Here is a 26,862-nt window from a genome sequence, read left to right as displayed (position 1 = left end):
TTGATTAGTGGGTCATCCAAGCCACGTTTAATTAAAAGAAGAAAAATGAGGGCGAAGAAATACGAAACGACCTGTATTAGCTTATCAAAATCGTTGGAAATATTCCATGGCGACGTCCATCACGTGTTCCCATGCTTGTTGTGCGACAAATGTTTCTATGTATGTGTACAACTTTAACTTGATAGCCTATGACATAGGGACGGATCCAGTTTCGTGATGACAAAGGCTGGAGGGAATGGTAACTTGATTTTTCAATTTCTACCGTTATATCATCGCTGAGTCGCTAATGACGCAATACAGTCCCGATTATACAGAGTAATTAATTTTAATTAGTTGTAGCCAATAAATCTTATTATCATTTTGAATACGCCAGCGTTTCCCGCCATTTCTCCCCACCACCGAATGGATCCGCCCTCGCCTACGAATTATTGTACGGTAACGCCGTGTTAAGAGCGCAAGGAAGTTGATTTTCTAGTCAGGTTATGATTATACACAATTTTACGTTGACAGATATCATATTTCATCGTTGTGAATATGTAAGATGTTTTTCCTCTTCTCTACTTCGTATCTATCTCTATTTTTGTTTCCATCCATTCTTCCTGTCTTTAGTTTTGGCTTTTCGTGTCGAGCGCGGCTCGTCATCGAGCGATAAACATCTAATCATTAACAACATGTCAAGCAATGACAAAGACGACGATTATACGATACGATTTCGAATTAATATATTAATTATTATTATTGTAATTCTTATGGTTATTCTTCTTATTATTATGATTACGGTTATTGAATTGATTGCTACCATCGTCGATTTATTAGTAAAACTACCACTACAGTTATGTAATACCTTTGTAAATGAGAATCAAGAAACCGATGGCTAGGGAAAAAAACTTAATAAATTGAAATTCTATTAACCCAAACGTGTTCCATTGTTATTCCAATTCTCCTCTTGTGGGTGTTTCCCCTTTTATGCAAGTACATAAATTTACGTACGTCTCAATTTCGTTCGTTTTCTCTACAGTCAGCGATAGTAAAACGAGGCGTTTAAATTTTGTTCCACGAAAGCTTTTCTAGTATTTATCCAAGACCAATTCTCCTCTTGTGGGTGTTTCCCCTTTTATGCAACTACATAAATTTACGTACGTCTCAATTTCGTTCGTTTTCTCTACAGTCAGCGATAGTAAAACGAGGCGTTTAAATTTTGTTCCTCGAAAGCTTTTCTAGTATTTATCCAAGACTAAATGAATTTTTTAATTTAGAAACATTTGTATAATTACCTTGAAAGTTTAGTAACAAGGACATATAATCAATGTTTTACAAAAGTTCATACGAACAAAGCAAAAAATATATATACAATTTACGACCAGAAAGTATGCGTACACATAGAAGCCATATGAAACTACGGAACGTACTCTTAGAAGTTCACCTAGTTACATTCATGTATTGTCATAAGTCATACATAATTTTGTGTTCAAATATTTAATATCGTTCAAATATTGTCGTTCTATCACACGTATAAACTGACAATGCCAATTGAAAATCTCGCCGATAACGCTTTTACGCTTTCCAGACGTTGAAAAAATTCTACATGTATTAGTACATGCACACATTACAAGCTACAAATTAAGAAATCATTTTAAAACGCATTAAAATAAATGTCATTTCTCGTTTCATGTTCTCCTTATATTTCTCTCAGATTTCATAGGTTTAGACTTTGTAAGGTGGACCTTGTAAGTGGGAGATTTTCGAGGTACGTTTCATCGATTGGAATGTTAACTTTTGTCCTATAATTTCTGATATCCAAGCTGTTATTAATTCGTGACAAAAGATCATACATCAATTATTATCGAATCAATGAATATTTGTCGAGTTCGAACGTCTGTACAGGTATTGACGAATATTTTTCAGGACTCAAATCACCGTAGGTTTAAAGATGGAAGAATCTTCTCCTCTACAACGAACAACACTGCAATTTGTTTACATGCCAGTGCATGAATAATCTAACACGAAATAATTCATTGCTTTAAAATAAATATCGAGCTTCGCGTTATCTTTAGCTGAAGTATATTAATAAATTTCAGTATTTCTGTGACTAAGACTAGGTAACATGTGTCAGGGCCGTATTGAATTTGCGAATTCGCGTCTTCTGATTGTCGAGCAGCGGACAAGAACGTAAACTAGACGATAACTCGAACCAATAACAGTAGAAAAACAAGATAAATTTGTATTTAGAGGTCATAGTATTTAAATAGAGTTATAAAAGTTAAATTGATAGTTAATATTTTAATAATCATTACTACAAATAATAAATGCATTTAAAATACTGTAAAATGACAGTAAATTAGCAACAGAAGACCTTTTATTTACATTTTGCGATAATTTAATAATATTTTATTCTTAGTACTTTTATTTAGGCTAACAGGTCCAAATTTCGTTTCTCGATCATTCTTTGTTGTTAAGTACTGTAGCCCCTAAGTTGCAATTGAGATTTGAAATAGACATGCAACTAGTTAAATGGTAGCAAAGTGGAAGAAATTCGTTGTTTCCAGTACTGCGCTATTTCTTAATATTTCAAATCGTATTTCAACATCTAACGTTTGTGTAATTCCGCCATTTAGTTTTGGTGAAGCGTAATATATTGCTTTGATTTCCATATTCCGATGTGGTAATCTCGTTCTGTAATTTATCGATTAAAACTTGTAATTATATTTAAAAAATTTTCCAATTATCGCAAAGGTTTAATGTAAATCTCGTAGGTTTAATGGTAATCTCGTTCTGTAATTTATCGACTAGAACTTGTAATTATATTTAAAAAGTTATTCAATTATCGCAAAGGTTTAATGTAAATAGTATCAGTTTCTGCAACGTTCGAAGCAACGATTATCGAGATATTAACTATCGCGTGTAATTTTGTTCGTCTATTCGATACATAATTTCGTCCTTCCACATAGATACCTGGGGATGAAATTAGGAACGTGCCTATCAGAAAGAAATTCGAAATAGAATCGTCAAATGCAAGCGAAGAAGATGAAGACGTAGCTTGTTTCATATATGATATTCAATTATCAATTTTCGAATGATGCGAAGGGAAAAAGCGTGTTAGAAGTATTTTCTCGACTCCGACCTTCCTATACTCTTGTTACGTTAAATACATGCCGCGATATTTTGAACTATATACGTTACTCAGTCGATTATACCTACCAAGCCTGGGAAACCAACATGAAGTCATAATTTGTCATTATTCATACATATCTTTTTTTTTGCTTTATTCAGAAATTTTCTACGTGTACAATAACGTTGAGAATACATGTAAAAAGCTATGTATGTTATGAGTATTATGTACTGGTAACACGTGCGGCACGAAAATTTATTTTACATATTTAGGTTTTGGTGGTGGCTTGCTGGTAGTAGATTGTTTTCTCAGTCGAGTTCCAGCAAGCATTCGACACAGTCTACGGCGAAGTTCTAAGCTTAGCGTGATACACAGTCACAACTACTTATCAGTACCCAAGAGATCGTCATGGCAACCAGCACAATAAACTTGGAAAACGCGAGTGTAGAGGAAACGCGGGACTTTTTAGATTCATTCGACATCGTTTTATCGGATTGCGATGGCGAGTTTCCACTATCTACCCGTCTTATAAGTATTTTACATCGACATTTGCTTTTAAAATTCTTCCGATACTTATCGTTTACAAGGTTCGTTACAATGCAACGATTCCTAAATTCAAAAGAGACTGTGCGTCCTTACGCACCGAAATTAATACGTCTCGTATTAATTGTCGCGATCATCGGAAATTACGTATTTACGTATATTCTTGTCACGAGAAATATTTCCATATACACACACATACACAAGGTGCTAAGCATCATTTCCATGAAAATATTCGAGTATTTCGAGATGGAGAATTTGGCAACCACCTGTTTACCAATATGGTGAATCATAGACGATTATACTAACTTGACGTCTATTACTAGGTGTCCTTTGGTATCTTGACAAACCGATCCCTGGCTCAGCGCATACGCTTCGTAAACTACGGGACCTAGGCAAGCAGCTGTATCTATTAAGTAACAACAGTACCATAACCATAGACGAATTCTGCAAGCGTCTGGATTTACACGGACTAGATATCAAAGCGGTGAGTGTTGTTTTCGATGCTATCGACAGCGATTTCTGTTTGCCAGTGCGTGGAGAAATCGTTTATCGAAGATACATACACGGAGTATGCGGATTTGTAGGTAAAATAGATATGCGGGAATATAGTACGTGCATTCAGTATCGGGAGCGGTTATTGTAGATAACACCAATTTATGTATGTATGCACATATTTGAATACCTATAGAAATTTTTTCTGGATATGTTACGCATGTTATACGAAACAATTGTACAATAGAAACGTAACGAAACTCCTACTCTCGAATAAATTATTTCCCCTTTAGAATTTTCTGTTCTATTGCATCTCGTATTCCGTTTCATAGCGAATGTTTTACAGAAAGAAGTAATAAACACCGCGAAAACCATTAGCTGGTATCTGAAGAAGGTCCAGTTCACGGGCGAAGCTTTCGTGATTGCAACGACACAATTCCGACAAATTTTAATCGACGATGGATTTAAACTCGTACCACAGGAAGTGAGTAACATTAGCAAAGCTTACGATCGAGATATACATTGCTTCGAATTATTTAGAAAAATAATGTCTATCGGATTGCGGATTTTTACGTATTTATAGGATATACGAACATGTTTTGTACAATACAGTCACGAAGCTAATCTTTAAAATTCATTTGCAGAAAACTCAGATCGTAGAGCATAAACGATACGACGGACTAAAGGGTATCGAGGATGATCCAGCTATTAAAGCAGTGATCGTCGATTTCTGTACTTCCTGTGATTGGACAAAATTAGCATTAGCCATTTCTTGCTTGAATAGAAAAGATGTTCTTTACATATGCGGTTGTAGAGAGGAGTGGCTCGTTTATCGTGGCGATAAGAGAATTTTAGGTACTTGCATACATGTTTGACCAAACTTCATCGACACCTCTCCTATTATTTGCATATTTATCTTTTTCTTTTTTCGACTGTAAATATTAAGACAAATATCTAGAATCGAACGTTTCTAACTGTTTTTAATTTGTAATTATCTTGTTGTAATTTTGTTATTCCATTTGCATCACGCGCACCTTTTAATAAAATATTAAATAAAGTGGAATCTATCAGGTATAAACATAAGTAACAAATTAATTAACAAACATAAAGGATTTACAACAATTACTTTATTTGCAGGTTCTGGTCCTTTGATCGATCTAATTAGCAAACAGAGCAGAAGAACACCATTAGAATTTGCCAAGCCTAGTGAAAATCTAAAAGATTATGTTTTTGATACGTGCAACGTGAAAGATCCAAGCAGATGTTTAATCATCGGCGACTCGTAAATATACCTTCGTATAATCTATGTTTCTTAATCCTAGTTTTTTTTTTTTATATTTAATATTTCACATTCCAATTTGGACATTTGGTAGAATTTTTTAGCTGTTTGATTATCATGTGGGTAGCTACCCTCGGCGGGGTACCATTTTCGTGTTTGTTAGATTATATCCTTTATGGATTATATCCTAATGTTCACGATTTTTCAAAGGAAATTTATGTTGCTTTTAACGTTACGATGAATCATTACTCGATCTTTAATCGCCTAGTATGAATCATTCTCTTTCTTGTTTCAGGATAAACACAGACATGAAATTCGGTGCTATGTGTGGATTTAAAAAATTGTTCGTCAACACGGGCACGGACAAAATAAACGAAGCGGCGATGGACGACGAGTGCTGCCCAGATTTCTATATTCCGAGTCTAGCGTTGTTAAAACCCCTTATCGATTCGCTGCAAAACGAATCGGCAAACTAGAAAAATCGTGTTTCTCCTGTTTCCACTTGTTCAGTGGTAGCCTTTACAAATTGATATGTAACACGCCAAATTTATTTTCGTTACCAATGACAGAATTGTTCAAGATTTTTTGCTCAACTTTACAACTTCTCATTTGTCATCGATTTTTAGTCGCTTTAGACGATAATATTAATATCTGCGAATGTATAAGGAATAATGTAAATACGATACTAATAACCAATGAAACGAGATTTTATTTAATCAGTTCAATTTGCATTTCTGCCGAGGATTACTGACAAGGCGAAGGTTAAATGAAATATGCTAACTCTTATCAAAACCTCACTCATATCGCGCTTGTTCGTAACCGAGATAGAAAGAACATTTCCGATGTGTATATTATTCAGCGAAAATTGATGGCACGTTCGTGTATCTCTATCTTCAAATTAGTATCATTATCGTAATTGTTGTATTAGGTCACATATTTAGAAACTGAAGCTCCGCGGAATTTCTATGTTAACAGTTCCAGACGTGAAACACTTGACATGAAATTATATCATGTATAAGACCAATTAAAATGAAGTGAAATTAGAAAATTATCATATTACCAAATACAAGTACCAATTATTTTCTTATTGTTAATTATATTGTGAATTTCCTATAAATCTTTCCCAGAAAAACTACAGTAGAACCTCGATTATCCGAAATGATGCGCCTATCTCGAATAATACGATAAGGTTTATCAGTATTCGTAAATCGCATAATAAGATAATAGAAAACATTTTGATAACGTCATATTGTTTAATTCGTTGTTTAATCGATTGAAAGTTTGATCGACTGCTTTCACATTACCAGACTATGTTTGTACTTTCGTACTCTTTGTATTAATATTTCGGAAGAAGAAAAAAAGAAAAAGGAAGTTACGGTAAAAATTAAAGTAGCTCGGATAATACGGAACTTCGGTTAAACGGATTTCGGACAATCGAGGTTCCTTTTTCCATTTTGTTACGTAATTTCTGTTTCAAAATTTAGCATAAAATCTGCATATATATTAGAAACAGACAAATGAGAATACATAATATATCACATAGATATCTAGGACAAACCTTTTTAAATTTCGCGATATAATTATCGGAATGGTTTAGCGTTATTGTAATTCATAGTAAAATGATTGAAATGCATCGAGTCATCGTACAAATAGATACCAACGTTGCGTCATTACCATTCGATGTATTACTCTCGATGTTATATCATCATTGGACTATGGATTTTTATATATTTCTAGTTAATTAGCAAATGCAAGAATACAGTATATAAACTATCCAAAGTATGACAACTCGTTAGGATATTCAACGAGCAAAATAAATCTCCATTGAAATTCTATTTCTCCTATTCATAAAAATCTAAATTCGAATGGACATTTGTAACTCTAACGACATGCTAATCCTAACCTAAATATAACCTAACGCTAGTCGGCGTCAGGAAGCTTTTGGGAAATGTAAGGTTTCAAATATCTAGAGAAGTCACATAACATATACAAATATATAAAATATCCAAAATGGAGTACCTATTACGATATTTAAAGGATGAAACAAATTCCTATTTAGAATTTGTTTCTTCAGTCTCGTTCATGAATATGTAAAGTTGCATAAATACCCGATAATATATTACTGTTATGGTGATTCAAAGAGAAGTGCAGGGTCAGGCGGTGGTTTCGAGAAAAATGACTTTTAATAACGAGTCAACGATTTCACGTACATCACGCTTATATTCGAAATATAAACTGTGATACCTTCCGTTTCGATAGGAAAAATTTCTTCTTTAATATATGTCGGAGATGAAAGGAAAGCCGAAGCCTTTCCTTGGAAATTTTGACAACATCCTCTAGTACTCTAGCCTAGATTTTATCATAGCTGTAATTGTTCGAGATTCGTGATAGCGAGATTGGGTTCGAGGTGACAATTGGTCACCGAACGGAGGTCTGGAGTGGTTGTATGGGTTTTCCGAGACATGCGGCCTCGCCACCTGTGAGGTTGCCTCGGAGGTGCCGATACAATGGGACATACATTGTATTAATAATCAAACTACAGTCAGAAACTGCCTAGCAACGACATTTGGAACTTTCTCGATGCTTCCAACGAGTGCGTATCAAACTCGAGACAGAGACTGCCTAGCAACGGGCGTTTGGAACCTTCTCGATGCTTCAAAACCAGTATAGAAAACAAAATGCAATCGTACAGCGAGGAAAATCTGCACGAGGCTAGCATTAGTGCGATTGCCTTGGAGAGTGACACATCGAGCATTTTCAACAATCGTATTTTGCGCCTAAGATTAGTTTACGTTTAGTAAAGAGTTATCCCGTTGACCGTGGATTCGTTTGAACCCAGGAAACATTGTTAATAGTGTTTATTAAATTTATTAGTCGTAAATCATTAAACTCATTATTCGTTAAACTTATTGTTCGTTAGACTTATTATCTGTTAAACTTAATTATTCGTACAATTTATTATTCACTAACTTCATTGTTCATCAAACTTATTATTCATTAGACTTATTATTTGTTAAGCTTAGTGATAGTCTTGTATATACGTGTAAATATAATCTCGGCTTTGTGAAACGATGGCTAATCCACGCGAAGAGTTGTTACGCGCCCAGAATCCCAATCTTAATCCGACATATATATATATATTTAGATTTTATAAAAATATACATGCATGACAAATAATAATTATTAATATAAATGAAATAATAAAAAAATGTAATAAATAATAATGATATACATATAATAAATGTTATTATATAATAATTTCTTACTAATATAATAATAATTATAACAATATATATATATATATAGAAATAAACTATTTTCCTATTATTTGGTAGCAATGACTGAATTTAAGCGAAAGTTGCAGATACACCCTTCTGACTTAACATGGTGGAATAAGCACAGCTAAAAATTTTTTGTCTCTTGATTCCTCGTGATTTCAACGCGATTGTTCCATCCCATGGAAGTTATCGGTCGACTCATGAACTGCGGTAAAAAAAAAAAAAAAAAAAAACGAAAGAANNNAAAAAAAAAAAAAAAAAAAAAAAAAAAAGGAAAGAAAGGAGAATAAAGGACGTTCGTCACGAGTAAATCGCCTTTGACACTTTCTGGTCAACGACTGACGCGTTCACAGCGCACAATCGGCGATACCATAGACCTGCGCCGATAAGAAGTGAAGAAGGGGCACACGCAGTCGGGCCATTGCATAATACAATCGGTAGCGACACAGCACGGATACTCCGAAATGAAGAAAATACGCCTGTGAGCCCGAAACGACGGTTTGCACGAGTGCCAAAACCGCGAGGATCATGCAAGAACACCCGGTATGTACTTATCACGATAAAACACGTTTCTTCATTCCATATGAACACATTGTTCATGAGAATCGAGGTTTTTCGCTTCGTAAGCATCGGCACATTCTCCAAAAGTGTTTGAGAATCGTATAAGTTTCTTTCGCACCATGCAACGTGTTAATGTAGAAACTGTAATAAGGTTCTCGTTAATTAAAGTGGAATTTATTTTCAAATAAACATGAATGCAGCAGCGAGTTGCTTACGCGATGCATATTTCAGTTTTTCATTGAACGATAGGAGAAGACGCGAACCAACGCTTTTTATAAAAGTTGACACAAATATAAAAGCTAATAAATTTCCATCGATTGAAATGAAATTTGCATTCGAATGAATTATTCATTGCGCGTGGATTATGCGATGCAGATGTTTTTCATTTGACGACGAGAGACGCGAGCCGATGTTTTCCAAAAAGTATCGGAAAATTATAAAATCAATTCCGCGAACACTTACTACTAACACCGTGTCAACGTAGCAACTCTGATAGAGATTTTCGCTGATTAAGATTGAATTTATTCTCACATTGAAGAGAATATCGCGAGTGAGTGGTACCTGTGATGCAGACCAAGTTAGAGAATTTGGATACGATATCAAGGCCACGGGTCGAGCTGAATTAGAAGAATTAATCTTTCCGATTGCTTGCGAGTACGGCGTTGTTTGAACTGATAATTGTGTTCTGTAAATGTTAAGTGTAATTGTGTTTGAAAGTGAGTAACATAGATGAATTTTAAGCGATATCTTTGAGAATGTTAGTAGATGAGAATTGTCTGAAACGATCAAAAACTACGAGCAAACACACCGCGCTAAGCCTCTTTGTAGCAGGAATTCGATTAGGGAACAATGGCATTATGCTCCATTGTTACTGCACGTATTCGACGCAGCTTCGACTTTTCGGATGACGAGCATTGTTCTTAGACGGCCGCGTGACTCTAACAGCTACGTGAATTTTGGATATAACTTGCTACATAGGTCGATTATAAAGTGATTCGAGAGAGATTGACGATTAGTCGATGCTTATCTAATCTCGTTGAGGAAAATTACTGATGCTCTTCTTGTCACAATAAGTCTTTAGATAAACATAACATAAAACGGTGACTAAGGCGCGATGGCAGAATCGTAAAAAAAATGTTATGTTCGTAGACAACAGATACCAAGAAAATGGATTTTTTACCGAAACAAATTAATGGACTTTAGGAATATGGGAGCGAGTTAAAAATCTAGAAATTTATATGTTTCATATGACGTGATTAAATTTTAATTATTATGACGAGCTAAGATATAATAATGGAACTTCATAAACTTAATAAATAACGAAATGGATTAAGAATTCTGGAATTTCTTTAGCATAGTTTCAGTCGAACTTGAATAATCGTTTGCGCTCTACTAAAAATCGTTGACAAAAAGATTTCGATCAAAATTCAAACATCCAAACCTTCGACAAATTTTTATCACTCTAATTATATTTCAATTATTATTTCTATGACAAATTATGCAAGAATGGATTTTGACCGAAATTTAAGTCAACATTATAGAAAATTATACAAAACAAATCCAATCAAAATTCAAAATTCCAAGGCTACAAAAAATGTCTATTCCAAATTTTAGAACATTTTATCCAAAAGTATTACAACTAAATTTAAGCTGCTATTTTTCCTCTACTAAAAACATTTTTAAAAACAATTTTTTCCTTATCAAAACGCGGAGCTTCGTTAGAAACGTTTTTAACGTTTCCACGAGCACTTTTTAGCAGCCATCCCATTAAGCCCTGTTCTATTTTAACTCAAGGTCGTATCTTTTTCTAGTACTGGCGCTCAACCATCGCGATAACGTGCGGTTTCGTGGTCATCCTCGCGGCTGCTGTTTGGACTATAAGGAAAACTTCCCATGAAAAACGGAAGCGGTCTCGAACAAATGATTCAAAAGAGCCAGACAAAGTGAACGCGAATGTTAATAGCGAGAGCAACATAAATAACAAGAACGAAGTAACTCGCGAAGAAGATGTAAATGTGGAGGAAAATGAGGAAACATACGACAAGCAATCTCCAAACGATAAGGAATATCCGAACGATAAGGAATATCCGAACGATGAGGAATATCCGAACGATGAGGAACGTCCAAAGGATGAGGAACGTCCAAAGGATGAGGAACGTCCAAAGGATAAGGAACGTCCAAAGGATGAGAAACGTCCAAAGGATGAGAAACGTCCAAAGGATGAGGAACGTCCAAAGGATGAGAAACGTCCAAAGGATGAGAAACGTCCAAAGGATGAGAAACGTCCAAAGGATGAGAAACGTCCAAAGGATGAGAAACGTCCAAAGGATGAGAAACGTCCAAAGGATGAGAAACGTCCAAAGGATGAGAAACGTCCAAAGGATGAGAAACGTCCAAAGGATGAGAAACGTCCAAAGGATGAGAAACGTCCAAAGGATGAGAAACGTCTGAGGAATGTCGAAGTGTCGAAGCGATGAGGAATGTCGAAGCGATGAGGAATGTCGAAGCGATGAGGAATGTCGAAGCGATGAGGAATGTCGAAGCGATGAGGAATGTCGAAGCGATGAGGAATGTCGAAGCGATGAGGAATGTCGAAGCGATGAGGAATGTCGAAGCGATGAGGAATGTCGAAGCGATGAGGAATGTCGAAGCGATGAGGAATGTCGAAGCGATGAGGAATGTCGAAGCGATGAGGAATGTCGAAGCGATGAGGAATGTCGAAGCGATGAGGAATGTCGAAGCGATGAGGAATGTCCAAAGGACGATACGATTGCCGAATTACCAGATCCAAAATGGGAGAAGGTTGGCCAGATTCAAGAACTATATATGTATCCATTGAAGTCTGGACGTGGAAAGAATGTAAGGGAATGTGACTTTACCGAATATGGAATGAAATTGGACAATGCTGGAAAGTTCGCCCTCAGAGACAGGTAAGCAAACTTTTTATGATAGTTCACCAGATATGATCTTCAATTCTAGGGAAAATTTTATTTGTCAGTAATTTTTTTGTCATGTACCTTGGTTTTGGCCTTAATATCAAACATGATATATCCACGAATACAGTAAAAATGTCATTTATCATGTTTCAGATTAGTTACGCTATATTATATCAGGTTTTTTTAGTTTTTTTAGTTCTTATATTTGCTTAAGTGCATTTTGGTTTTGATAAATGTTGAATTTTTTGTGTAGAAAATTTGTTTCTCATTTATTGAGAATTAATTCTATTATAGCAATTGCACTGTCGCATAAATATGTCAAAGCTTTTGTAAAAAGATAATGTCCATTGTTAGGATCATTCTTCAGCCCTAATACTCATCCTAGCTCACATTCTCCTAGTGATTATCCTACAGAACCTTTAACACGTATACTATGAAAATATTAAAAAACACGGAAACATGCATTATTTTCATTATATCATTAACATTTATACTTGCTTCTTCAAGGAAACGTCGCCAAACATCTTCAAACTCCCTTCACAATATTCTATTAACAATTCCAACTCTTCCAGCACTGTTCTAATAAAATTATAAAATTCAATCACGTACTTTCACTGAAACATCATTTATATTCACTATACAGAAATTTCACTGCACTACAATAAATTAGCTTCACTATACGAGAACATCGTATTACAATACGTATAACTAACAACAGCGACATATAACTAAATCCTACAGACCCCTTCCCAAAGGAACCAAAGATGAATTCCCTCCCTGCTGTTCATCAGAATGTTTCTAGTGTACAACGAGGAAACTGGACGCTTTCAAACCGGAAGACAATATCCAACCTTGATCCTAGTGAGTTTATCGGTGGTGGATGAGAACAAGGTGAAGTTGGAGGCTGTAGGGATGCCCAGCGTAATCTTCGAGGTTCCAAAGAACTTGATGGACGCGTCCGAAGCCGTACAGTGCAAAATGTGGTGGGGAGAGCCAGTGAACTGTATCGATTGTGGCACGGAACCCGCCGAATGGCTATCGAGGTTCGTATTTGCATCTCTTCCCTTCCTACCTCGTAAGTAGGTTATGAATTTTTACGTACTTGTAGGAAATTTGAAAACGCGAAACTATTGCGCTTAATACGAAGAGATATAAATATTACTAAATATAACATAAAATATTACCAAAATAGACTGCTTTCTGCGATATTTGAAAGACGAAACAATATCTTCAAAAATACGAATTGGCACAGAAATTTCTCGATAAATTTTATTTTCCCCTATTTTTCGACGATAAACGTGTCCTGTTGATTTTTAGTCGAATAAATTAATTTTGACTTGCTTCGACATTGATGCACTTGGAAAATTAAAAAATCAAATCGGTGGATTTCTAAATTTTTATTAATTTTCATTATTGCTATTGATTTGTAATTAATTCATATTAATTTTCATTAATAAGACTCACGTTTCTTTATAGATTTCTGACTGGAACGACTTCTGGTCTTCGACTGGGGTACACGAGAATGGATAGAAGAGACGTTTTCGTCGATCCGTGGAAAAAATTCACTCAAGTATACCGGACACTTAGAAGCGAGGATACCGTAATTATCTCAATTTTTGTCTTCCTTTAAGCGGGAAATTCATATATTTTGCCGATCGAAGGGATGCTTTCTAGGGGCTGTTCAGTGACCTGGCCAGTTATATGTTAATGACCACAAGCTCCGTTGAACAACTGAACGAAAAATTGGAAACACCAGTGTCTACTCTACAATTCCGTCCAAATATTTTGGTCTCTACGCAACAACCATTCGAGGAAGATGAATGGGAGTGGATTAAAATTGGTGAACGTGTCGTGATTAGGAACGTCAAACCGTGCTCACGGTATAGTAAATATATTTTAATTATCATGCACTCTTAAGTGATTAATTTTATGTGTCCCTGATATCATCAAAATATTGCAATTTAAAACAAATATTTACAACGACGACGAGTAAATTTATAAAATAAACGAAATAGATATATACAGGACGTTTCAAAATTACATATTCCGCGAGTGATTCATTTACAACGCTATAACAGCGAGATTCTGCTATGTTTCTAGGCGAAGATTCTTCAAAGGTTCTTACGCGAAGAAATATGTATACTTTGCTTTAGCAGTTAACGCATATACCGCTAATATACTCTGCTTATGATATACGATCCATAAGATCCTTAACACCTTAAAAATCTTAAGTGTAACATTTATCCACCGTTTCTCGAAATGTAGAATTCAAGTTACGGATTACTCGAATAATGCAATTCATATTTCAGATGCAAACTAGTGGGCGTGAATCCAGAAAACGGCGTGATGGACAAGGAGGAGCCGTTGAAGACTTTAAAATCGTACGACGAGATACGCTATCTTCATCGAGCACATGGATAAACCAAGAACTAACAACTACACTGGTTGACAAAAGTCTTTGTACATATAATTGGCTTTTTCTGTATATCGTGTGTGTCATATAAAACATTTTAAAATTGTAAAATGTTTCACGTAACGTGCCTTATACGTTGATTGAAAGTGTCCATAAGTGTACAAATAACTTTCGTGAGCCACTGTACATCAGAGATTCGCCTTTATTGAATCATTTTCTAATATTCTCCAGTTTCAGGGAGCCAACTGACCCAGAACGAATCTCGCTGGAGGGCAAGGCGCCAGTTATGGGGATATATTGCGGACTGTACGTTACTGGAAGAGTGCAGATCGGCGACGAGGTGTTCATTCATCGGTCCAATGATTCGTCGGTAGAATTGAATCATCGGGAGGCAGAAAATCCTAGATAGATAAGAAATATATTGAAAACTAACTCGCTTTCGATGGCCTTTCTATTTCAAGATAGATAAAGTTCGTGCGTTAAAAAAGATACCGATATATGTACGTTCATGTTTGATGAACAATTATGGATTATAGTATTTTCAGGCGAACGACTCAATCGAGTAATTTCTAGAAGATTCGAAAGACTTCAAGACAATATAAATGCGCCATTTGTACGATCGATTCTTGTCAATTCAAAGCTATGTAATTATTATACGTTGTATATGTATGTTGTTAGGTGTCCTAAAATAAGTGGCACTGGTTTGCATTGGTGTTTCCCAATTCATGTATTTTAGGGCACTTCAGAGATAATGTTTAAAAATCGTTATGCTAAATAAAGTTTTGATTGTTATACAACGTCCATGTCTATTATTTTCTTTCTTCTTCCTTTTCTATGAAACCCAAGCTAAGTTTGAAAATGATTTTACTTGTGATTTTACCTTAAAGATGAATTAACTATTTTAGGAAGAAATGATATATAATATTATATGAAATTAATACAGAGATATAAATTAATTTCCTATTAAAGACAATACAATACACACTAAAAAGCTGAAGATTTAGAGAAACAGCAGTTAACGTTCATAAATTTCACAAAACACCATCACCGTTGAAACAACTAGATGAACATTTTTTCATGTTTATATCTTCCAAGTAGAAGGATGTTGTAACAGTTTGTAGATCAGCTGAAATCTTATTTCGCGAGTGATACGAACGAAGACTCCGAGACGAATGGTGTATGATCGCGAGAGTAATTGCATAGTAGATAAATGGTAATCAGAGGCCATGTTAGATAAAGAGAAATGGTAGAGGAGTAGGGAGACTATAAATAATAATACGTTCACGAGTACCATCTCTTTTAATAGTTTCAGTCTTCCAGACACGACACGTTCATGCATCATGTTGATCCATTCGTTACTCGCGTTCATCGTTTTTCTTTCCGGATCTTTGACAGTTTTCTGTCGCGATCCAAAGCCAGACGGTAAGCAGAATTTTTCTTCATTCTCCTATTCCTATAATCGTCATATAATATGTTAAATATAATTGCAATAAAAAAAGATTAAAAAATGGAAATTTGAACAGCGTTTCAGAACACTTTGGGTCACATTAAGCCTCAAACTTCACCGGAAGTGCAGGCTGAGGCTGCCAGAGGTGTTGCTGAAAGATTATTGGGACACGAACGAGCTGCAAAATTCCTAATGGTCGTGAATCCTGATCTTGGTCCTACTGGACTAGATACTTTCTTGGTAAATCGTATATCACGTTATAATTGTGTACAGATAAGCACAGTGCCGTGAATAATTGTAAATTCAATTCTGTTTCTAGATTTTTCACAATATCGAAACAATAGTTGACAGGATCGTTCATATAATTTCATGTTATGATACAAACCGAAACTGAAGATACAACAAACGAAAATTTTCTTCTTTTGAACTCTGGAAGAAATTACGTTTTCCTGTACGTTTTCTTGTGTTTTCGGCTGTGAAAAGAACATAATTCTCGTTCAATATTTAGCGCATTTTTCTTTACTTCTGATTGCTTTCGTTAATCATAGTGTTAGGTACACTATCCAATAATTTTTTTAACCAGTTAACTGCGGAATTTAGTTTTGGGAATCTCTCGTGGTATTAGGTCGTGGAGTGCGTAGATAAATACAAGCGGTGACGAGTATATTCGTTAAACGCAGTTAATCGGTTAAATTTTCGTTTTGAATATCCATTTACCCGGGTTTTATGCTTTTCTTTACGTTCAACAATATTTTCCATAGGTAGCTTCTTCTGATCGTAAACTGTTTTTGCTAGAATTCTCCGCAGGTACTCAATCGGATTTAGATCAGGATTGAGCGACGATCATGATAATAATCGTACTTCAAAATCTTGATCCACATTTTTGTAATAGCTGCCTTCTTGAATAGGGGCATGGTCTTGTTGAAAAATTACCTTTTTGTCGTCTATTTCAGTTACAGAAGGGCAATAATTCGCCATGTAAGATCTCCTGATACCCTATAGCGTTCAATTTACCTTTAGAAAAACGAGTTCACGTAACGTATCCAGGCACGAGCAATGTTTTCCTGGAAATATCGAAGAAATAATGCAAAACACTCGTTTTGATTTATAATTATTCACAGCACTAAATATGAATAGATATTTGTGTCCGTAAGCTCTTAAGTTTGATAAAGAACTCGACCTTGCCCTTGACACTGTATGGCCTTATTAGTATAAATATATATTATACTTATGAATTAAATTCTTATTAAAAACATGCTGCCGATTTGGGTAGCACTTACGACATACACGTTAATAGAAAGCTTTTTGATTTTTATCTCTTCTTGAATAGTATATATGTATATACAGGATGTATATACAGTATATGTAAAAAAGAAGTCGAAAATATAGAATACAAATTTTTCGTTTGAGGCTTCGTTTTCGAGAAAATCGACTTTGAATTTTCGCTCGGTACGCGTGCACTTTATCGCGTCTCGTTATAACGGATCTCACTGTAGATCTTTGTCTCGATTGACGTTATTTTTTTAATTTTAAAAATTTTTAAATTTTTAAATTTTTAAATTTTCAAATTTTTAAATATTTAAATTTTTAAATTTTTAAATTTTCAAATATTTAAATTTTCAAATATTTAAATTTTTAAATATTTAAATTTTTAAATATTTAAATTTTTAAATATTTAAATTTTTAAATATTTAAATTTTTAAATATTTAAATTTTTAAATATTTAAATTTTTAAATATTTAAATTTTTAAATATTTAAATTTTTAAATATTTAAATTTTTAAATATTTAAATTTTTAAATATTTAAATTTTTAAATATTTAAATTTTTAAATATTTAAATTTTTAAATATTTAAATTTTTAAATATTTAAATTTTTAAATATTTAAATTTTTAAATATTTAAATTTTTAAATATTTAAATTTTTAAATATTTAAATTTTTAAATATTTAAATTTTTAAATATTTAAATTTTTAAATATTTAAATTTTTAAATATTTAAATTTTTAAATATTTAAATTTTTAAATATTTAAATTTTTAAATATTTAAATTTTTAAATATTTAAATTTTTAAATATTTAAATTTTTAAATATTTAAATTTTTAAATATTTAAATTTTTAAATATTTAAATTTCAAAATTTTAAAATTTTCAAATTTTTAAATATTTAAATTTTTTAATATTTAAATTTTAAAATTTTAAAATTTTTATTCTATATTTTCGACTTCTTTTTTCGCATAGAATCACCCCCTTTCCGTTTGTACCACCAGTTACCAACCTATATCTATTATCCAGATATACAGACTATATAATATGGAATTAATATAATAATGGTAATTCCAGAGTTATGAATAGTTTGCTCTACTATAAGTATTCGAAAAAGCAAAGAATTGCAATTCTTTCGTATCTTTGTGCCTTCAAAATTCCCATAAATGCATAAAAATCAGTATTCTACTTATTGCGCAACCGCAAATTCAACTTAATTGCCAGATCAAGAAAAACTCCTTGGATCAAGTGGAGATCTTTGGCAGTTCCGGCGTGGCTGTAGCTTGGGGCTTGCACTACTACCTGAAAACTTATTGCAACGTTCACATTTCATGGGAGGGGAATCAAATCGAACTTCCTCAGACTTTACCAGATGTTCGAGTAAAAGTCACGTCCAATGATAGGTACGAAGTTTCAAGCAAAGAAGATGAAACCACTCGTAAACCGCAAGGGAAGAATATGATAAGTCATATTTTGTATAAAGCAGCAATTGCTGAATTCGCTGCAACGTCAATGAAACCTATATTACCAAACTATGTTGCAATTTGGTTTCCAGACAAAATATATAACGAACATCTTGAGAATACCGACAAAAATGCATTTATCGAATCCATTTGCTTCTGTGTAATCTTCGTCTGTCTTTCTCTTCGACATTATTTAATTCTTGAATTAGGCTTGGTAGAATTATTTATATATTATTAGATTTAGAATTATTTACATTAGATCTAGTATTATACGTATTGCATATTTTAAGAACATCTGAATGTCACAAAGCTAGTCGTTAGATTATTAAAATTAAAATTACTCATTACATTATATTCAATTTGGATCCTAACAGATTGCTGTTGTTTCAACCATGTCACGCTAAATGTAATATGAAAATTCGAAAATTGACAAAAATTGATTTATCTAGTCCTTCTCGTATAATCAACATTTGTTTCTTTCCTATGCTACTTAATCCATGAATTGCACAGGTTTAGGTACTATCAGAACGTATGCACTCTGGGTTACACTTTCGCATGGTGGCAATGGGATCACTGGGAAAGAAACATCGACTGGATGGCCCTTAATGGAATCAATTTGGCTCTTGCTTTTAACGGGCAAGAGGCAATCTGGCAGAGAGTATATCTCCAATTGAATTTCACTTCAGACGAGATTAATGAGCACTTTGCCGGGCCAGCATTTTTGCCTTGGTAACCCTTACAATGATTTCCGTTACAATAATCGCGGTGGAATCCTGACATTCGTAACATAATTCCAAGTATACTTCTGAAGTATATAATGAATTCTGCAGGTGCTCATTTATAGGTAGACAGAGGGTATTTATGCAAATTTATATCTTTGTGAACATACACAAAAATATGAAAATTGAATAGCAGTTTATTTCATTCATAAAGTTTGTTATTTCAGCTTTAATGGGAGCTGTAGAGATTATTATAATGAATAATTTTACATATTTTATATTTTTATAGTTTCTGAATTTTGAGATCTTCTATAAATCCATCAACGTCTGCAGTATATTGATGAAACATTTCTTTATCTGTTTCTTTATCTCCCTTAGAAAATCTGCTTGTATTTAACTGTTGATTTCCTCTGAACAAAAAACATCGTAGAATTATCGATAACTTTCTGGTATTTTGGAAGGATTATCTATTTGACGAATCATTGAAGAGACACTTTCTCCGTTTACCTTGACTTAGTGTAATCAATAGGTCCAAAGTTTCATTTGTAATTTTCTATATGTCACGGTTACTTATACAATTTCTTCAATCATGAAAATTATTAATCATTTGTTGGCTATCTGAAACTTGGTTCTCCACTCAACCATCAGGTCTGAAACTTAAAAAAGATGGAAGAATAGCAAATTAGTTCGTTATTTTTGCCAGATACTTGATTTTGTAAAAAAAAAAAAAATGAGTCCAGATCAACTGTGCTAAATCTATTAAAATTTAAAATCAGCAGAAAAATGGGGAAGACTTAACATCTTAATGTTTTAGAATTACCTCCTAATTCTTTTTATTGAAACTTAATTTTTGTATTAAAAAATTGATTTAAAAATTGTAGTAAAAAAAAATTTCAAAGTCTCCAATCTTCGAAATTAGTTTCAAATTGCCTCCTAATTACTAATGTCAAAAGAGAATTAATAAATATGAGAAACTGATCTACCGCAATTTTTTAAACGACTTGTTAGTTGTTCTTCCATGCAATTTTCATTCTAATCCTTTAATTAGGTCTAGAATGGGCAACATTCGAGGTTTTGGTGGTCCTTTAACCTCAAGCTGGCACGAAAGATCGCTTCAACTGCAGCATAGAATCCTTCAAAGGATGAGGGAATTAGGAATAATCCCTGTTCTTCCTGCTTTCACTGGGCACGTACCTAGAGCTTTCCCCAGACTATTTCCAGAAGCCAACGTGACAAAAAGTGCAACATGGAATTCGTTTTCGGACAAATATTGTTGGTAAGAAAAAAAAATTTCTCATCCCTCTGACATCACTTCAAGTCTACATTTATTGAATCTTATGTTACATATCTATCGTCGTATTATTGAATTTTACAATTATTGGTAGCATTTACTTGACTTTAATATTTCAGATCGTAATAAAAAATTGCGATAAACTGTCATCTTTTCTTTCTTCTAAGCAAACGAAACTTTGATAATAAAATAGTTAAGAAACAATAAATATTTGCTTTGTGATATTTTGGATCTAGATATACATAATATTAATTAATCAATGATAAGATGTATTGATACATTACTCAATTTGTATCACCGATTAAATCTTGCTTACTTGCAGCCTTATCGTTCAGAGATAACGGATTGTTGTTATTTAGAGAAAATGATAAACTAAGCCTCCGCTCTTGTTGCACTATAAACATAGTCAAGATTATCATTTCTTACTTTTATGCTATACCTCACTATTTCTGAATGAAGATATAAATCTATTTTCAGCCCTTATCTTTTGGAACCTACAGATCCCCTGTTTCATAAAATTGGAGATCAATTTTTGAGAACGGTAGGTGAAATCTAAAATTCTCCCAAAGGATATTTCCACCTCTGTGTTCGTGGTTTCCAGTATATCAAGGAATTTGGAACCGATCACATATATAATTGCGATACTTTCAATGAAAACGAACCCCCCACCAGCGAACTGAAATTTTTGAGGAACGTAGGACATTCGATTTTTCAAACTATGCTGAGTGTCGATCCACAAGCGATATGGTATCACGATATATTATACTAACATTATATACTAACGTATATCAACATATATTAATAATCTGTTAACATTTTACTAGTGTAATCGTTTATTAATCTAGTAATAATAATTGGTAATTTACAGCTTCGATGGAAAATCGAAATTGGTTTTTAAAATTTAAAATAGGTTTCTCCATTTCACTGATATCTTACTTCTCCTAGTTATTAATTGGAAATTAATTCTGCAGATGTTAAGCTGCCAAGAGTCAAAGTTGAAATCTTGTAAAATGTTTGAAATCTTTGGAAGACGTAATAATTCCAAACTTTTAGTCAGTAGCATGTGTAGATATATATTATATTAATAATCTTTTTTATGAGATAATTTGCAGCAAATACAAAGTAGTATTATAAGGAAATTTGAAACTATTTTCCGATACATAAAAGTGAAATTATTTTTCAAGGTTAATGCAAGGATGGCTCTTTGTTCATGATGCTGTCTTCTGGACAGAGCCGAGAATAAAGGCTTTCTTAACCTCAGTTCCATTGGTGAATATGCTTAAAACAAACATTTGAATGAACGTTTTAAAAGCTCATACAATACTTATCTTCTTTGTGATCCTCGGCTTTTAATTTAGGGAAGACTGATAGTATTGGACCTTCAATCAGAACAATTCCCGCTATACGGTAAACTAAAGTCCTATTATGGCCAGCCATTTATTTGGTGCATGTTGCACAATTTTGGCGGCACTCTTGGAATGTTTGGTTCTGCTCAAATTATTAATCGGGTAAGTTTTCTACAAAAATGTACTCTCTACAATGTTCTACTCTCAAATTTCATCACTGGTGCACGTACGCCATGTTCTGAACGTTCGTTTACAAAATGGCGCTCTCTTTTACCACCTTACATAACCTCAACACGTGTAAAAAGAAGATTCGAATTATATAGCAAAACAATACTAAAAGATATTTAACATTTGAAAAGAGTGGAAGATTTCTTCGGTCTTAACTGTCCAAAATTAATTTGTGATAGTATTTTAATTACCTAAAATTGAATTTTTCATTAAAAAAATTCAATCGCGATTAACTAACAATGAGATAATTCTGTTGCGTGATTACCGATTGTTTTTTAGCGAGTTTTCGAAGGAAGAAACATGGAAGGAAGTACAATGATCGGGACAGGTCTGACACCAGAAGGCATAAATCAAAATTATGTTATTTACGAGTTGATGAACGAGATGGCTTATCGTCAAGAACCTGTCAATTTGGATAATTGGTGGACAAATATCTATTAATTTTTTCATTAGAAAAATAATCGCGTACAAAATTACATATTCATAAATTGTAATATTCACTGTTTCAGGTTCGAAGATTATGCTAGTCGAAGATATGGAGCATGGAATGAGTACGCGGTTGCAGCATGGAAGAATTTGGGTAGTACTGTATACAATTTCCGAGGCATTTCGAAAATTAGAGGGAAATACGTGATTACCAGGCGACCGAGTTTGAATCTCGCTCGACTGGTGAGTTTAATTACTATTCTCTTTGAAGTTCTACCAGATTTTTCCCTATACTGTTCCAAAGCTGCAGCTATCGTAATTTAAAAGAGAACAAAGTTCTGTTAACATAGAGGAAATCATTATTTCATGTATACAATTTCGATAAAAGTTTATTTAATAAGCAGAACCGGTTAGAAAATTAATATAATGTTCAATCAACCCATTAAGAGCCAACGTTGTGTTAACTCTTACAAAAATGATCTAGTCTTTTCAATTATTTATTAAATATGTATAATATGGGCCATTGCACAGACTTGGTATGATCCGGAGAAGTTCTATTCTACTTGGTACATATTCCTCCAAGCGAGACATGGAAGAAAAAACAGCACCCTCTACCGACATGATGTGGTTGATATAACTAGACAAGCTCTTCAACTAAAAGCGGATAAAATTTACTCTGTTTTAGTAGAATCGTTTAATCAAAAGGATGTGACAACATTCAAGTAAGTTCTGGATTTGAGATTACTGGGTAGATTAAATGTTCTATTATCTTCGGTAGATCATAGGTTGAAAGCTCTATTACCTACAACAGATAGTACATGACACCTACCTACAATAGATATTAGATAAATTCTAGCAATTTCATAATTCATCAAATTTCAAAGAGTATCATTTCAATATTATTAATTATTAGATTAAGGATTTTTATGCGTTTATGCGTTATTTAAAAGTGTAAAAATAGAATTTGCATAATATGCAGAAATACACATGTAAACTATCTAACGTAAAACAGCTTTGCGGATCTATAAGATATTCATAAAAGATGTTAAAGAATTAATTTACTTAAAAAAGTATACATTTGCATAAAGATCCCTAAGCTGAAAATGTTTTTGATTCATTCTAAAATTATGTTTGATCATACATGTAGATTGCAAGCTGGTCGTCTATTGGAACTGTTCGATGACCTCGAAGCCATCTTAGCATCCAGTGAAGACTTTTTATTGGGAACATGGCTAGAAATGGCGAAAAATCTGGCTACTGATGATGCAGAGTCGAAATTGTACGAGTACAATGCAAGAAATCAGATTACTCTGTGGGGGCCACGAGGAGAGATTAGAGATTACGCGAACAAACAGTGGTCAGGAATTGTCTCGGATTATTTTAAACCTCGCTGGGCTATTTTCCTGGATGGGCTTACTACTAGTCTAACAAAGGGAACGAGCTTGAATATCACGAGGATCAACGAACGGATTTTCAAAGAAGTTGAAAAACCGTTTACGCTCTCCAGAAAAATTTATCCAACAAATGCGACAGGTATAAGATAATTTGTAATGCTGAAATTTTTATAGTTGAATTTTTTCTTCTTACTGAAATTTTTCAACCAGAGCTTTATAATATTAAATCTTAAAATCTAAATTTCCTAACATAGAAATTTAGGGGTCAAGCTTTCCTTTTACCGTGCTTTTGAATGTAGAAATTGTTAGCTCTGAAATATTGAAATCACTAATTTTTATACTGGAAGTTTGGAATCAGACTTTTTGGCCATCTCAAATTTACAGTACTTTAATTTTGAACCTGGAAACGTTTTGTTCACAGGGGATTGCATCGACATAGCAATGCGAATTTTATCTAAATGGTATCAACCGTCCATTTTCGATGTATTCAGATCCATGAAATATTTAAATATTAAGAAAGACAAAGGAAGAATGTAATATTTCAATTATTATCGTTCGAAGTGATTAAGCTTGTTACTGGTCACATTCATCGTAAAAATTGTTAAAAGTTGTTAGTAAAAAATAATATTGTTCTAAATGATAAAATGCAAATATTCATAAAGAAAACATACAAACTTAATATCATATGCCAGTAATAGTTAAAAGAAATGTATGTATATATATATGCAGGATGTTTAAAAAATTGTACATAAAATATTCATTATGAATGCCAATGAATCTTTCATTTCATATTCATTAGAACAATGGTTAAAATATCGGAGTATGAACTTTATAAAGATCGTTATTATTGACAAAAGGACACTCTACAACAGTCGAATAAAATTACAGAATTGGAAACAACAACGACAGATTCGAGCCGAGAGCAAAAAGGGGGAGAATCGTAAATTTGCCTACGAATTATATAAAAAGGAGTTACACCCGATTCACAAATACCTGTCCACTTTACCAAGTACATTGGCTAGACCCGTGAATTATCGATAAAAGTACTACATAGATATATACTTCGCTCCTTGCTCGTCTTCACTGGTCAATATTATGGCAGTAGACGACTAAACGTAATCACTTCCGACCGACCGACTGTTTTTTCTTTCGTCTATTAAAAATAACGAACCAAAATCGTCTATGAGATTGATTGTCGAGAAAATCAATACACTAGTCGAAAACGTCAGCCAATTCTCGCTTCACTTGAATCGCCATGTTGGATTTGGTCACAGCGTCAGTTAAAGACCTCTCGCGGCTTCAACGACCGATTTTTCTTTCGTTTCGCGTTAGACATTGATCACGAACACGATCGTCGACAATCGATCCCTCAATTGGCCAATTTATGACGATCGTTTGAAATATTCTCGTCCTCAAATGGAAAATTTACGATTTACTCTATTTAGAATAGACTTTCAAAGATTTCGAGATTTATCCGTTTTAGATTAAAAGCTATTTAGCTGTCTCTAAATGAATTACTGGATATTTTCATTGCTTTTGTTTGGGAATCTAACTCGTCGAGTGAAATTGACTGTCAATTGAGGGCCAATCCTACTTTACACGTGATTTGGTTTATTTTATTACAAGTAGATTAAGAAACATAGTGCGCATCTAATACGAAGTACAAAATATCTTGTGCATTTCGTAAGAATATTCGTAACGTGTGAGATACATCCATTATCATACACGAAAATGTACCGCCGTGGGTAAAAATGTCATCGAAACCTGGGGCATTGAATAACGTTTAGGAGATTTTTATCGACGACGGGACGGTCCGAGAAATATTTCTGGGGATACGTAATATTTTTATTCGAGATCAGTGGAAAATTTGTAAATATTCTCAATCGTAATCTAAATCGAAATTCTCTAAGCACGAGGAGACAATGATGAAAATTCTTATCTTTTTTTGTGTGTTTTTTTCTTTTTTTGTTTCGCTTTTAGATTATTACATCATGCTTCGAGGTAAAATTTTAAAAATTTTCTAGGGTAGAATCAAGATGGAAGAAAGTGTAAGCTTTGACACATAGAAAGCAAATTGCGTTTAGAGTAAGATTAGATGAAATTCTTCAGCTCAAAATATTACATACCATCAGAAATATCGTAAATATAAGATTCTTGTCTTTTTATTATACACATACCCGTAACAATTAGACGCAGAAGGCCTACCGATGCATCATATGTCTTCCTTTGAGATCTTCCTAGTGCGAATGCAGCGCGATCTGAAGTTTAACTCTTTAAATACAAACAAATTCGTCATCCATTTTGCCTCACAGTTATGAAACATCCTCTATATCAACCAATATCATCGAAACAGATATTTTACAATTTTAAGTAGTTTTACTTTCTTCGTCACATTCTTCTATCTATTTATAAAAATATATACTGCACTACAGATTATTTCAAAATTTTACGAATAAATGAAATATTAGCCATCGGTAGACGATCTATTGACGTCGTTTTGCTCTTACAGCTACTGTTACTTGCTAATAAATAGACTGCGAATATTTATACACATTCATATTTTTATGAATATCATTGAAAAAATGGGAGCTAAGGATTCCAGCAGAATTGTTTTTTTTTCTTTTATTAAACAACGGGTATTATTATTAACGGTTATTTAGATATTTTATATATTA

The 26,862-nt window shown here is 33.5% G+C and overlaps 3 protein-coding genes across 12 annotated transcripts; all 3 read left to right on the top strand.

Annotated features, from left to right (window-relative positions):
• Positions 1-3,275: 3,275 nt before the first annotated feature.
• On the top strand, positions 3,276-7,258 carry LOC100741338 (4-nitrophenylphosphatase). The gene is made up of 6 exons (XM_003488116.4): positions 3,276-3,611; positions 3,976-4,136; positions 4,491-4,628; positions 4,789-4,999; positions 5,282-5,426; positions 5,719-7,258. Exons 1-6 carry the CDS (start codon positions 3,518-3,520, stop codon positions 5,897-5,899), a joined length of 930 nt encoding a protein of 309 aa, XP_003488164.1. The 5' UTR covers positions 3,276-3,517; the 3' UTR covers positions 5,900-7,258.
• A 1,740-nt stretch (positions 7,259-8,998) lies between these two features.
• Positions 8,999-15,408, top strand: LOC100741218 (mitochondrial amidoxime-reducing component 1). Of its 10 annotated transcripts, none has more exons than XM_012383483.2 (9): positions 8,999-9,244; positions 11,074-11,325; positions 11,362-11,408; positions 12,004-12,192; positions 12,990-13,241; positions 13,675-13,798; positions 13,873-14,078; positions 14,508-14,579; positions 14,843-15,408. In XM_012383483.2, exons 1-9 carry the CDS (start codon positions 9,230-9,232, stop codon positions 15,018-15,020), a joined length of 1,335 nt encoding a protein of 444 aa, XP_012238906.1. In that variant the 5' UTR covers positions 8,999-9,229; the 3' UTR covers positions 15,021-15,408. The 10 variants fall into 10 exon arrangements, with proteins under 10 accessions (XP_012238906.1, XP_033175748.1, XP_024222178.1 ...); XM_033319857.1 differs by having other exon boundaries at positions 11,362-11,498; XM_024366410.2 differs by having other exon boundaries at positions 11,074-11,390.
• A 503-nt stretch (positions 15,409-15,911) lies between these two features.
• Positions 15,912-25,415, top strand: LOC100741898 (alpha-N-acetylglucosaminidase). Its single transcript, XM_003488035.4, has 14 exons — positions 15,912-16,033; positions 16,135-16,298; positions 18,545-18,723; positions 19,294-19,512; positions 20,551-20,778; positions 21,271-21,334; positions 21,395-21,540; positions 21,978-22,062; positions 22,152-22,301; positions 22,647-22,789; positions 22,877-23,036; positions 23,325-23,515; positions 23,941-24,326; positions 24,609-25,415. Exons 1-14 carry the CDS (start codon positions 15,952-15,954, stop codon positions 24,722-24,724), a joined length of 2,313 nt encoding a protein of 770 aa, XP_003488083.1. The 5' UTR covers positions 15,912-15,951; the 3' UTR covers positions 24,725-25,415.
• The last annotated feature ends 1,447 nt before the right edge of the window (positions 25,416-26,862 follow it).

This window comes from Bombus impatiens, unplaced genomic scaffold (genome assembly GCF_000188095.3).
Source record: "Bombus impatiens unplaced genomic scaffold, BIMP_2.2 scf_0217, whole genome shotgun sequence".
NCBI classification, from domain to species: domain Eukaryota; kingdom Metazoa; phylum Arthropoda; class Insecta; order Hymenoptera; family Apidae; genus Bombus; species Bombus impatiens.
Note: the sequence above shows the minus strand (reverse complement) of the source record. Positions and strands in the feature narration are given on the sequence as shown.